Source organism: Clavelina lepadiformis, chromosome 3, assembly GCF_947623445.1.
Source record: "Clavelina lepadiformis chromosome 3, kaClaLepa1.1, whole genome shotgun sequence".
Lineage (NCBI taxonomy): Eukaryota > Metazoa > Chordata > Ascidiacea > Aplousobranchia > Clavelinidae > Clavelina > Clavelina lepadiformis.
The window spans coordinates 10,407,339-10,423,377 of record NC_135242.1 but is presented as its reverse complement, the minus strand read 5'-3'; the positions used below and the strand labels follow the sequence as shown (position 1 = coordinate 10,423,377).

At 35.0% G+C, this 16,039-nt stretch overlaps 1 protein-coding gene across 2 annotated transcripts in view; it reads right to left on the bottom strand.

Annotated features, from left to right (window-relative positions):
• LOC143448710 (uncharacterized) overlaps positions 1–16,039 on the bottom strand; it is a 92,741-nt gene that overhangs the window by 28,186 nt on the left and 48,516 nt on the right. For both annotated transcript variants that reach the window (XM_076948557.1, XM_076948558.1), the window contains exons 7-9: positions 15,736–15,891; positions 5,981–6,021; positions 4,211–4,342 (exon numbers count right to left, since the gene is read on the bottom strand). In XM_076948557.1, coding sequence (XP_076804672.1) covers positions 4,211–4,342; positions 5,981–6,021; positions 15,736–15,891 — 329 coding nt within the window. The remainder of the gene's footprint in view (positions 1–4,210; positions 4,343–5,980; positions 6,022–15,735; positions 15,892–16,039) is intronic.

Below are 16,039 nucleotides of genomic sequence, written 5' to 3'. Positions count from 1 at the left end.
TTAACAATTTCACTAACAAGGAACGCTTGAGTATCTCCACTTCTGAATATGAAGATACTTGCGGAAAATCTTGCACTGCTTTGTTTTATCATGTTAAGCAATTGCATGCACTGGAAGACAAAACCATAAAAATTGCTCATATGTTAAAACAAGTTTGACCTGAATCCAGGTAACGTTGCCAGAACATCTCCACAACATGCCTTGAGTAGGTATGTTGTATACAGTGTTTATAAAATGTGTTGCAACTTTCACACAGTAGCACCCACAAAATGTAAAATAGGTCTATCTTTTGCTTATTCAACTACGTTTGGTGTGTTTGCTCAAACAACTCATTTCATCATCATTCGAAACTCACGGAAATAAACTCCACAAAATATTCTTTAGTAATAGTTATGTTCGAAAGAACATTAGATTCATTTATTTCAGAAAAAAAGCAACCAAAACGCTCAGCATGACAAAGGAATCCATTGAAAACAAGAAATTCTTAACAAGAAATTTAATCACCGTGTGCATCTTTAATTCTTTTAAAGTCGGAAATTACTTTAATAACAAATCTCAAGTGCTCACGACACTTCTATCCAAAGTGGTGTGTCAATTCAGATGACCACATGACGAGGACTGTTAATAAGAAACTGAACACTCAAGGATGGACCGTTTGTATGCAAAGCCAGCAGTAACTGAACATCTAAAACAATGCATCACGCACAGTAAAAATTTACCCCCACATAAATAACTTTAAAATATTACAAAAATGCAAAACAGTTTACGAATGTAAAATTCAACAAGCTCTGTTAATCAAACAGATAAACCTCCAATTAAATAAGCATAAAATTGAAAATTGTGCCCTGTTTCTTTCAGAACATGCCTTAAACATAGACTCTATTATCTAGAGAATCGTTTATCCAGCACGTCGTTTTGCATCATCTGTATTATCTCGTTATGTACGTCTTGTATGGTTTATTTCGCACCTGTGTCTGGCACATTTTTTGTTGTGATATACCCTACTCGATACGTAACCTCTAACTACTATTATTATCTGTATACACTGTGGCGGTCGTGATAGTAAATTGTAATAATTCATTCATTGGCATTGTAAAGAATGCATTGGGTGTGTCTCTAGCTAGATTCAATTCAATTCAATATTTGAAGTGTATTTTTCGTAGTTAAATCGATAAGCAAACAAAGAGTTCCAAAACCGACGCTCTGACACAGTTTCAAGTAGCATTGTATTTTACGGTGTAACGTTTTGATGGTACTTTGGTCAAGAGCTTCGGTGACAATAGAATGTTAGATATTACATAGGTTATACGTAGCAATGCAAAATAACATGGCGTTCGCTGATTGGATGATGTGTATGGTATAAAAACTTAGGTTTGGTTAAAATCTCCCCTTCTTGTCTTTTCTCATTGTATCAGTTTTACCTTCTGGACCGTTCATTACTGAATTTAAGTTATAGCTTTATTTGAATGTAAAAAGGATGATGAAAATGTTTCTGATATGATAAAACAATATTTCAAACAATATAACAATTAGACTTTATGAAGCTGGTGTTGATTTAAAGAAACATTATAGAGAAAGCAGGCGCAACGGAGTCAAAGACACAATTGTCTAGGAGTTCTAAAAGAAAGACTAATAGCCTTTGGCTTTAGGCCAACCTAAAAACAATCCACATCGCCATCCCCACAACACCGTGGACTTCTCATTTACAACTACTTCCGAATGAAGCCTTTATACATCGTTAGGATTTGTTGTCATCCATTTATTAAGCATTCGCTCTGAAGAAGTACATAAGCATGTCTGAAACTAGTAAGCCTTAGTAGTAAAATTATATATTTACCTGCAGTTTATTTGCTTTTAACAAGAACACAAATAAATGGTTAAAAGGCCGCAAATTACTCACCCCTGTCGTAGACCTACCTGGTCAAATTAGCAATTGATGAATTGGTCAATAAGGTTATCACAGAACAAATTATACTAGCTCACATCTAGAAAGTATGCACAAGCTTCATTTTTAGTTTTTGGCTGTCTTAAACCATTAAGCCAATTGTTTGGGAGCTATTTTCAATTAACCAGTCTATTGGTAAATTATATGTTTACAAAACTGCTTTAAACCATAACATTTGTCTGCAATGATTACCATGAAGAATTTCTTGCACAGCCGAGATTGGATAACTTATTATCCGTTTAACTACAGCAAAAGATTTATTTGTACCTGTAATGAAAATTCAACTGCAGACGTAAGTATTGCAACGGCCAAAATGTGTTGTATCCACTGAATTCACTACAAAACTGTAGTTAACTTGCCTGCAACTCAAACTACAAGTTGGTGCTCGCTACTTCATGTTAAAGTCCAGATTATGAGAGTCAACCAAGTAAGTGGTACCCCAGAGCAAAAAGAAAGTTCAAATACAAGAAAATTCTCATAAGTAAACTTAACGGGACAAAATACTTCAAAACAATCTTGCATTTCATTATTTGCAAAAACATTACGGGATAAAAATCTCATGGCAGGGGCCCTTTGAGAAGAGGCTGTTTACCCCAGCTTTGTAGGTGGCTGGAAAAAAAATGTTCGCTGGCGGAAGAGATAAAAACACAATGAACTTATACTACTGCGGCAAGTGTAGAACCTTTATTAAAACCAGCTGACTACCATCAGATTTGAAGATGAGCTGGGGGTTTGGCGGTGCTGGATCATCGAGTGTAGAATGCAATGACAATCATTTTTTATCATTACCAATTGGTTAACTATGATATATTGTGCAATGCATTTCAGGAATTTAGTGCAGTGTCCTTATTGCTAGATTTGCAGTGCGATATGCTATGATCATTACAATGTGATTGGTAGCTAATAAAAAGTTTTATATTAAGTCTTGTAATCATCAACTAGAACAATTTTCGAGAAAAAACGATCAAGCTATGAAATAATGATATTCCATTTATAAATTAGTATGTTTAGTGTTAATGTCACCAAACTAAACTTAGTACTAATTATTCCTCAAGGACAAAGAAAACAAAATTTTGTAAAATGGTGTTACGTGTTGATTTAAAAATAGTTGGGTTTCTACTCGGGGTGCAGTGTAGTTATATGAAATTCCCATAATTTTTGTGCTTGCGGGATAGCAGAGCTAGGAACTACCACTGAATAAAACAAGATTGGCCTGTGAAAGAAGATTTGGCACCTGGCGTGAAAAATGTTCAAGCTCATTCTCTGATGGAAAGATCTAAAATATTTTACCTCCTCTTCATATCAAGCTGGATATTATGAACCTATTTGTTCAAGCACTCACAACAAGATTGGTGACAGCCACCTAGATTTCTTCCCTGAAAATCTCGGTGATCTGAGTGATGAGCAAGGGGAGCAAATTCATCAGGATATCAGTGAAATAGAGTGCAATTATCAAGGGAGGTGGGATGATGTCATGCAAACTGATTACTGTTGGTAAATTAAATGTATAAACTTTACGTTTATCCTGGTGACCTTGTGAAGTACACTTCGATTAGCATGTGTTGAAGTGAAGATGCTCTTTGTATTTGCTTTTGTTCAGTTTACACCCCACATTTCAAATAAAAGCTTTTCTGGTGTTCTAATTTTGAGTGCTTACTGGGAAGAACAGTCAGCCTTCTTGAGGAGTCAGAATAATTCAGCTTGACATATTTTCGTATTAGCATATTTTCAGTTGACGTTATGCACCACACATTGTAGATAGTTTCTTATCATCGTCATTCTGTACTTTCTAGCTAGGCCACTTCATGTGACTGTTGCATTGCAAACTGAAGGAAAATCAAAACTGATAAAACAGTCTAAAATTGAAGTGGTTTGCGGATCCTTCATAAGTGTACAATGTGACATACGATAAGGTTGTGTTGCGTTAACAAGGATCGCACACAGCTGAGAAATACAGCTGTAATGTACTCACAGCAGATTAAGTTTACCATGTAATCAAGCTGACAAAGTTTTTTAAAGAATTTAAAATCATTTTATTACTTATCCGTTACAATTTCTAAAAACATTGTCTCACATAGACCAGATAACCAAGAAAGCACTGTATCAAGTTAATATATAACAACGTCATTGGAAAATATTTTAACAACTATTAATTAACTTATTTATCAAAAACTTTTCAATTCAAAATATTTGCAAATAAGTCATTTGTTTAAAAAAAAGCAAAGCTTTCTTCAAACTAAATGTAAGCTGAAAATTTTTACATACGTTTGCATGTTCTTCCATCAGTTGCTAAATACCAACACTTCCTGGGGCAATCACAATAATAAGACGCACTGGAGATAGTAATGCACTCATCACTACAACCGCCATTATTAATAGAACATGGTGATGAAGCACCTAATAATAAGTGTTATGTGTTTTTATTTCAGATGAAACAATTTAAAATCTTATAAATAAAACCTTTAATCTTTCTCCATGCACTACAGCATGTAATAGAAGAATACTTTGCATGCCTTGATGAACTTTTGAGCTATACTCAGGAAAAATTTGTTCCCAAAAAGATACCCATTCCAAAACGCGTCAAAGCTGCGTAGGCGTTGTTGCCTATAGTGCAAGCACTGTCTGGAATTATTACTAAATCATGCATTCTAATCTCACTGTTGTGTAACCGACAATAGCCTTACTTAAGACAGACATTTGTTTTGCTCCATATTACCAAAAAAATTTTAACAATAAGGTTTCGGATGAAGTTCGGTTTCGGTTTCGGATGAAATTTGTCGGCAGGCCGTAAGTTGGCCATCCCTGACCAAGACCTACACTCAGCAAACATCAAAATCAAATAATCAAAATCACAGATAACTAGTATTCTGTTACTGTACCGCGATGGTTTTTCTCTTGTTCTGTTTTTTATTTTTGCAGTCTTGTATAATAAAGCTACCAAGCGAAATTACACAAGAAAAGTGACGTCACAAAAAATGGCTGCTGGCCAAGCAATAATAGTCATATTGGCCTAGCAAACCCTGTTGCGAAATGGCAAAGCCAGCGGGCTTGAAATGCTAAGCACGGCAAAAGATAATCACACATTTCTTTGAACTAAGTTGTTACTTTTTGGGTTAAAAAGTGGATAGTTTATCTTCATTCAAAATTGAAAATAAAATTTCTAGTACCACATTCCATGTGCTAAAACATGTTTTCCCAAGTGATGAAACTCACGAGATAATGATAATAACTTACAATGAATTGTAATTAAAGTTCTGCCTTATCATATTACCCATTTTCTAACCAACCTCAATCGGCGACGTTTAGCATTTCACCCAACAGAGGCAGTGAAAAGAATACAGGGGAGTAGAAGGGAAATGGAATAAGTTCTACAATTACCTTGTAAATTACCAGATTTCACGTTATTTAATCAAACATTTGAAGAAAGCAATTGAAGTTCTTTATAAATGTATACCTACATATTTGTTGTCATTGGTCATTTTTTGTACAGGGCACATTTTTTAAATATATGTAAATCTTGTAATCATACGTAACTTAAAATTATGATGTTGGCAATCCTGGTTGGGTGTTCAAAGTTAAGTTACAAACTGGAGTAGTTTATGTGCCATATTCAAAGAGATAAAGCAATTTTACAAAGTCGTCAACCCAATTTGAGGCATTCATCAATGTTATTTGTTGAAAAAAGAACTGTCGAAGATTGGAAGCTCACAGAACAATTAGCATTTAAAACATAATGTCATTACAAAGCAAAATTGAACAATGTTACTCCTGAGACAATCTCAACAAAGTTTCTACATGGTTTCAAATAGCAAAAAGACAGAGGTAGAACAATACATTTTGCTGTGACTGACATCAAGGGAAGAGCATTAACAAAATGACAGTTGACGTCACAGTTTCTGTGGTTGCAATAGCACTAATAAAATTAAATCTGAATTAAAATATTGCTAAAATAAAATGTATATGAAATACTTGTATGCCATGCTTGATAGTACACCACAGAAGACAAAAATTCATTCAAAAAAGGAGAAAACTTACCTCCAACAACCACAGTTATGCACCTTTGTACGGATGACAACCTGCAAAAACAAAGAAAGTATAATAGCTCAAGGTCAAGGAGTAAAACAATCAAAAAGTTTTAAGTAATTGTTTAACAGTTCAACAAATTTGATAAAGTAATGTAAGCTATCAAGAAATTTTGTTTATTACTGTTTTCAATTTTCTCCTCTCATAAAGTAGTTTTATTATTCTGCAGTTCATCTATTGCAAGTTCATACCACACCCTGCTATGTCACAGAGTAATTTATAGTTACCTGAATTAATGCAGATATAGCGGCACCAATTGTGTTTGTTGTTTCCTAGCAAACTAATGACTGGCTAACTGTTAAGGTAACAATTTTTGTAATCTTATTTTTGCACACAAAGAAGCAAGCTCAAATTTGTGAAAGCTCATGTTGATATCTTAAAGTTATCTTTGCAGGGCGGTGCAGGTGCAGGCAGGAAAAATGCCTGCGCAATGCTATTGAGTAATAGGATAAAAAATTTTCTTAAAAACGGTTTGGCTCTCTGTTAAACAAAGCAGCCAAAACTGACTTAAATATTAAGGGCTCATTCCTAGTCAGCCCCAAAAATACGATGGCTCCACACCTAAGTGATACGCCGCATGGCGAAATTTGACTGCAAAAATTTTAATAAATTTTCCAGTTAGCTTTTTTAAATGGACGGATTGTCTGTGGTCTTAACTAGGGTTTGTAAATTGTTACAAGCTCTGGTAAAATAACGTAACCTTCTAGGGAACCCGCTGACCAAAATTCTAGTGATTAATTCTAGGTTGTTTTCTAGTAATCACGTTCCAACTCCATAATGTTTATCCTCACATGATCAAACAGTTACACATACAATAATATACGTAAACAGGATTGGTCAACAGACTAAAGGTTTCCTTGCTATATCACAGACAAATTTTTGTATAGTCTTGCATGCAATTTCCCCCAGTCTCGTCTTTTCCAAGTAAAATAAATGCATCCTGTAAAACTTACATTTTTGTGGGGTAATTTAAAAAGTTGTACTTTTTCTTTTCTGCAGAAAGAGGCAGTAAAGTCACTACCTGTAAAAACATAAAATCCTGGGCGGGGAATGCATAAACAACGTTGCATGCAATTTAGAAACATTAATGCAACAAAGAGTATTATTTGACTTAACATGGTCCATCTCTTATCATATATCCAATGGCTGGGAGCAATGTTTAAAGTTTCCTAAATGAATTGCAAGTACATCTGTATCACTATCATCAACATCAAAAAAACTCTGTTACAGTAGTTTTAACAACATGCTCATACACATAGAAACTGATGGAATACTACACGAAACTGATGTGGACAAAGTTTCTGAACTTTTACTTAAATAACTATCAAAAATCTGTAGGAATTATTTTGGCTTAAGATGTCTACCAACAAAAAAATTAAACTCTGATATTGGGGGAAGAGTGGGACTAATGAGCCAGAGGTGCCTATGATCCATTTCATGTCTTAACTAGTTAAACACTAACAACACCTGTTTTATGACAAAAAATTGTTCATCAACGAAAAACAATACGGGCAAACAAACAAACAAATATAAAATAGTCAACCTTTGGGCTATTTATTTGTTATTCTATGTATGGAAGTCCAAGGTAAACCTTATGACTTGAGAAAACTTTTGCCTAGCTGTAACAGAGGTAGGTGTAGAAAAAATCTTACAGATTTCATATTTTGTGACTCATGTTATGTCTTCATTTAAAGGAGAGATAAAGAGCAAGATGTCTAGAAATAAATATTAAGCTTAAAGTACAACATAGGGAAACCATGAACTACCATAGTTCAAAAGTACCACTAACCATAATTTTTCTTCAAAAACCTTCGATGCTGGTCATCTAATAAGAAGCTTAATATAACTTGTCCTATTCTATTCATTAGTTGCTATGCTTATTACAAGCAAAATTGTATTACTTTAAAAACATAATCAGGGATCAAAATTAAATTTCTTGTGCTTTCTAACGAATTTAGTTTTTGCCTAAATTTTCAAGAAATTGTGACAACTTTTTAGGCTAAGCGGTTAACACACTCCATCGTAATGTAGCAGAATGCTTATAACATATGTCGTTTTCAAATCGCAAGCAAGTGACGTAGAGTCACCAAGCGGTGAAATACGCTTCACTCTCATATGTCCCACTTTCCCCTACAGTAATAGCAGTCTGGATAGAACAAAAAACTTTACTAACTATAAAAAATTCATGAAATAAACCTAGAAAGAGTTAAAAAGTTACAGATTTCAATTAACAGCAACCTTGTTTCAAACAAGTTGCTCATAGGGAATCATTTCAATAACTACTTTTCCTCCATTGCAGATTCACTGGTCAAAAAAACTCCCCTCACCTAGTAATACTTTTTAAGTTTTCTAAACTTCTAGGCCTTCAAAAAAATTTATTTATATCCAACAATCTAACATGCCCATGGGAATTAAAAAATTATAATGAAAATAAAACCTAAAACCAGTTCAGGGATGGATGAGATTCCATCTAAGCTGCTAAAAGAAATTACTGATAATGTTCTTATTACGTTAGCTATCCACAGGCTATCCACATCGTCATCCACACCAATCATGGTAAGAGAATCTAATCAATCATCCATCAGTAAAAGTCTGTATGGATTCTCAACAAGGTCATTCTGAGATTACTGATCTGGTTTCATCATTTTAGCTCAATGTTCATCATCATTTTCAAACCGATTTGCTCTCGGGCATATTCTTTCAGCGACTCAATGTGTGTGTATTTTTGTAGTTCTAATGTTAGTGAAACATTTCGCTTTATTATCTTGTATAGGACATCTGAGGTGTGTGAGTATTCAATATCTTATTTCTGACATGTGTAATTCAATAAGTTTAGAGCACCAAAGGTTCTAGTATCTTGCCCTCTCCTTGGTCACAGAAATGAGATTCCAATCCTTGGGATGAGGTTTCTTTTCACCATCCAGCTGTTTCAATTTAAATGATTTCAATCAATTTATTGTTGGCTGTTTCTGCCATGTTACTGAAGCGGATTTCAATTATCATACCTGCACGTTTAAGCCTTTGGGCTTTTCTGTTTTTTCCCGTCATTGTCTGTTGTTTGAATTATGATTTTTCTACGTTATAATGGTTAGCAATTTATTTTTTGTCAAAATAAACGATACGATACACTTATTGGACACTGTCATTTGCCCATTAACTTTGATACACATACCTGTAAATGTGGTTGGATGATTTAACAATGTCTTTGATGGGTCACCTTAATGCTTTCTGGACTGCAGCGGTCAAGTTAGCACCCTCATCAAGTAAGATAGCTTTAAGTTTTTCACCCTTTAACCATTACAAGAGCACTGTTATGTTGGGTGCTGTATCAACAACATTTAGGAGATGTACGGCTCGGAAATAAAGGTTTCTCTGATTTTGTTAGACTCTCACATAGGGTTTCAACAACCTGTTTAGATCAATCAGAAGGCAGCATGGTTGGTCTTTTTTATCCTAGAAATTACCCTAGCAGTCGCGTGCAGAATACTGATTGTTATGAAAAATAAGGAAATGTGTACAGTGACTCCTCAACTTACAAACATTCGTAGATACGAACGTTCAGCTTCGTATTTAGGTCTACCCATTACGATATTAATGGCGGGCACTGCATACAGTATAAAATGTTCAATCATCGAAATGAAGCTCATTCATAATGTTTATTGGTGCATGAAAGACAGTCTCGTCCTGGCATGACCATACGGGTTAGGCAATGAGAACAATAATGCGAGAGCGGAATATATGATGCATGAAATGCTACTTGAGTTTAATGACTTTCCAAGTACATTTACGGTGATGTCTGCACTGTAATATTCTGATGTAACTTCGATTGTATGATTTGGTAAGAGCTCACACAGAGCGTGCGAACACAACTGCTGATTACAATTACACAATTTAAAGTGGTACAAGCGCTGCAACAAGAAAAACTATTTTTCGCGGGCCGCATACTAACGTTGATGTAACCATTGTAACATGTATACAATGCGACATAGTTGAATAAGAGATATCATCGAGATAGGAAAAATGAAATGACTAAACTAAGTGCATTGTGCAGAGACAATACAACAAAGCTTGGATTGTTTTCGCTGATTATTACAGCAATAATGTGAGATCATGCAATACACAAGCAAGTCCGCACTTATTTAAAATTGAAGTAATAAGCCGAAAAATATTATGCAGGCCGCATTAAACTATTTGTTGGCCGCATTAAAAGGTTGTGCGGGCCGTATGTTGTGCAGGCCTGGTTTAATCGAATGACCTTAGTCGGTAAGGCAATCAGAAGGATGCCTGTACAACACAAGATTAAAGGGAACAGATATGTAATAATTTATGGGTAATTCAAGTCAGGCATGCTGTTTCATGCCTTCTTCAAACAGTCCCTCCCACTCTGACCCCGACTCAAACGTCGATGGGCCGTTGTAACTCCATAACATACTGTACTTAGATATTCATGTAAAGACAATGCAACGATTAGAAACAATTGCGTTTCAGGTTTTTATTTTATTTTTGTGTTTTTAAAATAAGAAAACAGCTTAACACTAGAACAGCCGGAAAACAAGTTTACCTCTAACGGCCGGTGGTGTCGAAAACGACACCATCCTTAAAAATGAACTTTTTGAATTAATTTAGCGAAAAACTCAAAACTAAATACTTCCGTAATGAATTTAGGTAAATTTTGCTTGTTCAGTAGAAACAAAAACTAGCATACCTACAGCAATTCGACCTTTGATGACGTTGCACACATTTGTAAGAAACGAAAAAAAAACAATATTTATGAGTTGAAACATAAACAATCATTATTCTGATGGTAGGTATCTTAACAAAACGCTAACTATTTCAGAAAAAGCTCATATGTTTCCTACACACAATATGATAACTGATAAGTCTTTAGAGTTTAGAGCAGGACCCATGTTGATCTATTTACGTCGTGCAGTTTTTGCATTCTGTAAGTTTTCAGTCGCCGTTACCACACACTCTGCAAGTTGGCCTGCTGCAGTGACTTCAAACTGTAACTATATAATTTTACGACTTTCTTCCGCACATTTCCTTCGCTTTCCAGATGGTCTTCTCTGCGCTGGGTTCACTTCTCTTTGGACCACCTGCTTCCGCTTCACCGCGTAAGCATCCCTCAATCCCTCCATAAGCTGGAGTATGAAGCTTCGTCGGCCGATTTTGCTATCGAAACATTTTCTGTTCAGAATCCAGGAATTTAGCTCTACTATGTCCAGTAGTTTTGTCCAAACAGTCAAAGGTCATCGTCTACTTGCTGCATGAGTTGTGTATTTTCTCGCCGTTTGGTCGAAAACGTCCACGCCTACCTTGTTTTCTTTTGGCCTACTGTACAGTTTATAGCCTGGCTCTGCTAATAGCGTATTGCATACAATCCATACGTTGAACAAAAACTGTCGTGTGCATTTTACAGTTCGCCTTCGCTGCAAAGCAAAGCGAGTTTTTATTGTGCAAATGTACATGGACAAAGTACGTTTAGGATGTCATAAACTCTCCGTAAAAGCTGTATCTAAAGGAGATAAACAATCACGTTAAAAGATAAAAACTGGGCTAATCTGAAGTATATGATAGTTGCAAGTGCAATCGTGCGAAGTAAAATATGTTGTAGTCTACTGAACCTCTAAAATCATCTTGGTGTCGATTTCGACACCTCGGCCGTTGAAAGTATAACAGGTTGTAGAAAATAAATCGAAAATCAAATTTCGGTAAATGTTACTTATCCATACTCTTTCAAGAAAGTTAGGAAGCTACTGAAAATTTTATATCGTTGCAACTGCTTTTACTAAAAAAAAAATATACATTAAAATTCAAAAAGTGTCGATTTCGACACCTCGGCCGTTCTAGTGTTAAGTAACATATATATCACTGTATACCACTGGTAGACAGATATAGCACTGTATACCAATTAATAGTACAGTACCAATTTACGAACAATTCAAGATACGAACGGCTGTTCAGAACGTAACTCGTTTGTAAGTTGAGGAGTTACTGTAGTTTTAGGTAAAAAAATCCACTCTTTCTTATATAATGGGAGCTAGAGATATATGTGAATTATGTCATAGTCCATAATGACGGAATCTCAGAGGTTAGCAGTGACATTGATATGCTTTTTCAATAGAGGTTTCGGTACAATAAATTTTCTCTTTTTCTCCCCTCCCTCTTTCCCTAGCTCTCGCTTTCTGTTCCTTTCTTTCTCCTCATGCGCCGCCATGTATTTCTTTGTTTTCTCTGTCAGCAGACGTTTCACTCTAATGCCAAATGGTACCTTTATACACAAATTAAATACTGTACTGTTAAACAATGGACATATGCTGAAGTTATTTTATCTCGACCAGACTTCTAGAATATTGGGGACATTCAACGCTTCGAGGACCAAATTATTATTTCGATAAATAAAATATTTTTTTAAGAAAATGTATATAGTTTAGGTATGATTGAAGGATTTTTCACCAAAAAAGTTCAGTAATTTAATGCCTTTGTCATAAAAGTTGAGTGAGTCAAACTGGCATCATTGGTCCTATGAGTAACCGATCAAATAAACTAAATTGAAGACACTGTTTGAAATACCCAGATTATTGGGTTCAAACATGTTAACAAATTTGTACCAACATCGCGTATGGCAGGGATGGCGAACCACTGACCCGCGGGTCACGAAGTGACCCATCACAGATTTTCAGTGACCCACTTGTCTTTTTTAAAATAATGAAATTTAAACAAATATTTAAGCAAAGAATAAATGTTTCACTAAATATTTGTAATAAGGCCCCAACCTATTTTAATCTAGTACCATACCGAATTGCCATATAGCAGTCTGACACAACTGAAGCCGTAGTAGTGCGTTATCAGTATCACGGCAAGTTACTGGGTGCTTATAACGTAATAAAGCTATTGTGCTCTTGATTGTTATTAAATCATGTTACATTTTTGTACCCTTTAGTGACTGCATGCCTCTTGGCTGTTCAGGATTAGTGTGGTCTGGTAAGCTGCAAACATTTAATGCCTGCAAGTAGGCCTAAGTTTTTATATTCTGTTGAGTTGGTCTCTTTGTAGGCCTACTTTGTATGACCCACTTTTGCTTTTTCAAGGATTAAGGTCTCTTTTGTGACCCATGCACTAAAAAAGGTTCGCCATCCCTGGCGTATGGTATAACAAATCATAATTTGCTTTATTACGTCAATAATAAATAGTTAAATTTTTTATTTTTTGCATCCATTCAGAACAATGATGCCAAATGGAATCACAAAAATATAACAAGTGCACAATGTCCATAAACAATGGTAAATGAAATAATTACTACAGAAAGATGATATATAGCGATAGGAATCAATTAAATTTTTGGTGACATCATACAAGGTTATTCAAATTTGAATCACAGCGAGGTTTGAAAATAAGCATGCATTGGTGTATTCAATCAGTTTTGTAGAAAATGCTAGTTAGCATAAACAACAAGTTTTGCAATTATTTGTACAATTGTATGATAGTATTGTGCTAACTGAGCGTGTTGTTTGGTTTGCAAACTGTTATTAATTATTGTTTGATCTATTGTTCACTGATCTGACTCCATTGATAGCACATTCATTAACCCCTGATAGCCTAGTTAAGCATCACAGTACCAAAACCAAACTGTCAATGTCTTGAATATTGATATATTTTAATTCTCAACGAAACGGTTACTGTTTCCAAAGCACAGAATAAAGCTGCATTCGGTAGACTGTAAATTAGACTCCAATTTCAGACTCAACGCGTAGAGCGTTGTAGTTTCGAATTATGTAATTTAGAATTAATTAAAACCGGGTCATGTATACTAAACACGGCCATAGTATAGTGCAGCGCTTGTTGTTAAACACAAGAAACAGAACACAAATAACATTATAATATCATCAGATCTGCATGAGAATTCCGTAAGAATAACGACTAATTATGACAAATAGCACAGAATAAACCTACAACAAAAAGAAAAGTTTAGGACGTTTACACAGCACTTGTTAACGTCACAAAAGTTTAATGATTCTGAATAGCATCACTGGTCCACAAAGGGTTAAAAAAGCTAAACACAGAAAGAAAAAACCATATGCCAAAAAGATATGGTCTCAGTTTTGGCATTTTAATCTTGTGTATAATTGCTTGGAATAAATAACATAATCTTGATATAAGCCCATTATTTTACAGTATTTAAATCCAAAAGTGCCGCATAGCATTGGAACAAAATGTCTGCCTTCAGTGACAACAAAAAAATACACGGCGCGTAAGGAGATATAAAGATTAAAGAAACAAAAAAGAGAAAGGGAAGGAGGGAGTGGAGAAAAAATACTGTATCAAAGCCACTATTGAAAAAGCGTACAGATATCACTGGTAACCATCTCGGACAATACTTTTGCTATAAGACACAAAGTGACATGATTCGTCAAATTTATTGCAAACTTTTCCACAAACATAGTATTTTTTCTTATGTTGAGGTCTTCCACATCAACTACACGTCAGCGGTAATTTCTTGTGATCATCTTTTCAAAATTGTTGAGGTTTTGTAACTTTTTCTTTCTGTAGACTGATGCCACACATGCTTGGTAGCCTGAACCTTTTATTTCTTTTTTGTGGCATAGCTGCTTCGTAAGCAACACCAATGGCGATAGATTTCAAGTGAAAATTCTTTGATGGATCTCAGTAATACGGACTTTCAAAAAATTTTTAAAGGCATGTATCACTGCAATAATTGTAATTATAAATTATTAAAATAATTATAAACTATTTCTTAGCATCTCGTTGAAATTTCCCTTGAAAATTTTCTATAGTACAATTAAGTCCATACAGAAGAAAAACGAGTCTTCTCCAAGTGCGGTTTACTCTACCATTGCAATTGACGACAGCTTATAAAGGAGGCATATGTCTAAAAAACCCTTGGCCCATGGATGATTTAAACACTGAAAAAATTCATAACAAAAGTACAGAGATGATTGCCATTGACCTTGTTGAAGATGTAAGACCTAGGCTCTTGAAGGAGTCGTATGGGTCAAAAAATAAGATATCTCTAATTTTGTTAAACCCCTACGTAGAGCGTTAAAGAAAGTGTGTAGACCAATCAGAGGGCAGCATGGTTGATGATGTTGTTTAACCTGGGAATTCCCCTAGCAGTTGGCGAGTTCCAAAGTTTGAGGTCATGTGGAAAAGTTGGATATAACGGGAAGTAGAGACATGTTATTTTTGCCATATTCCAGTATGAGATAGGTTCAGGCCAGCCTAATTCACATGCAAAATTTCAGGGTTCCCCATGGTATGATTTTCGAGTAATTGCGTTTATGGCAATTTTACTACATAAAGAAAGAAATTGAAACACATACGCCTCCTAAAACAAGATTACACAACCTAATTTTTTTAACCTTGTAATCTCCGGTTTACAGTCAAGTAAATGCAGTAATCGGTTTTGTTTCATCAGTTGGCAGTGAAAGTGTATTGTTGTATAGTCCAAGCAGCTGACGCACTACCAATTTCTGTATAGTATTTTCCTATTACTACTATTTTGGCTAACTACAGTTACTCTGCTTGCAGTTCCATATAAGATCTCAGGATCAGTAGTTTAATAATGGGAACCACAAAGAGCAAAACAGATAAAGATGAGTGAAAGAATAATAGATGATATATAAACAACACTCAATCAAATAGAAAATATGATATGCCTAAAAAAATATGCCTAATTCATAACTCACCCAACAGAATCTTTTGCTATAAAACAAAGTAAATTGTTTCCAACTTGTTCAATTGATGGCTCCCATGTAACATTCATTCTGAAAGCGTTGTCATCCAACTGTTTTAGTGCTGATTTTGAAGATCCAAATGGGAAAATAAAGCTGATGTCAGTTATACTGGAAATATAAAACATTACAAACTTCAACAATTACGAATAGGAATGCAGGCGCCCACCAACTTAGGTTATGAAAGATTTATGTCCTTAACAGTGGTATGCTGATGTATCATAATCTTTATGTTCAGTCTGAGGAAAGTATTTGACTG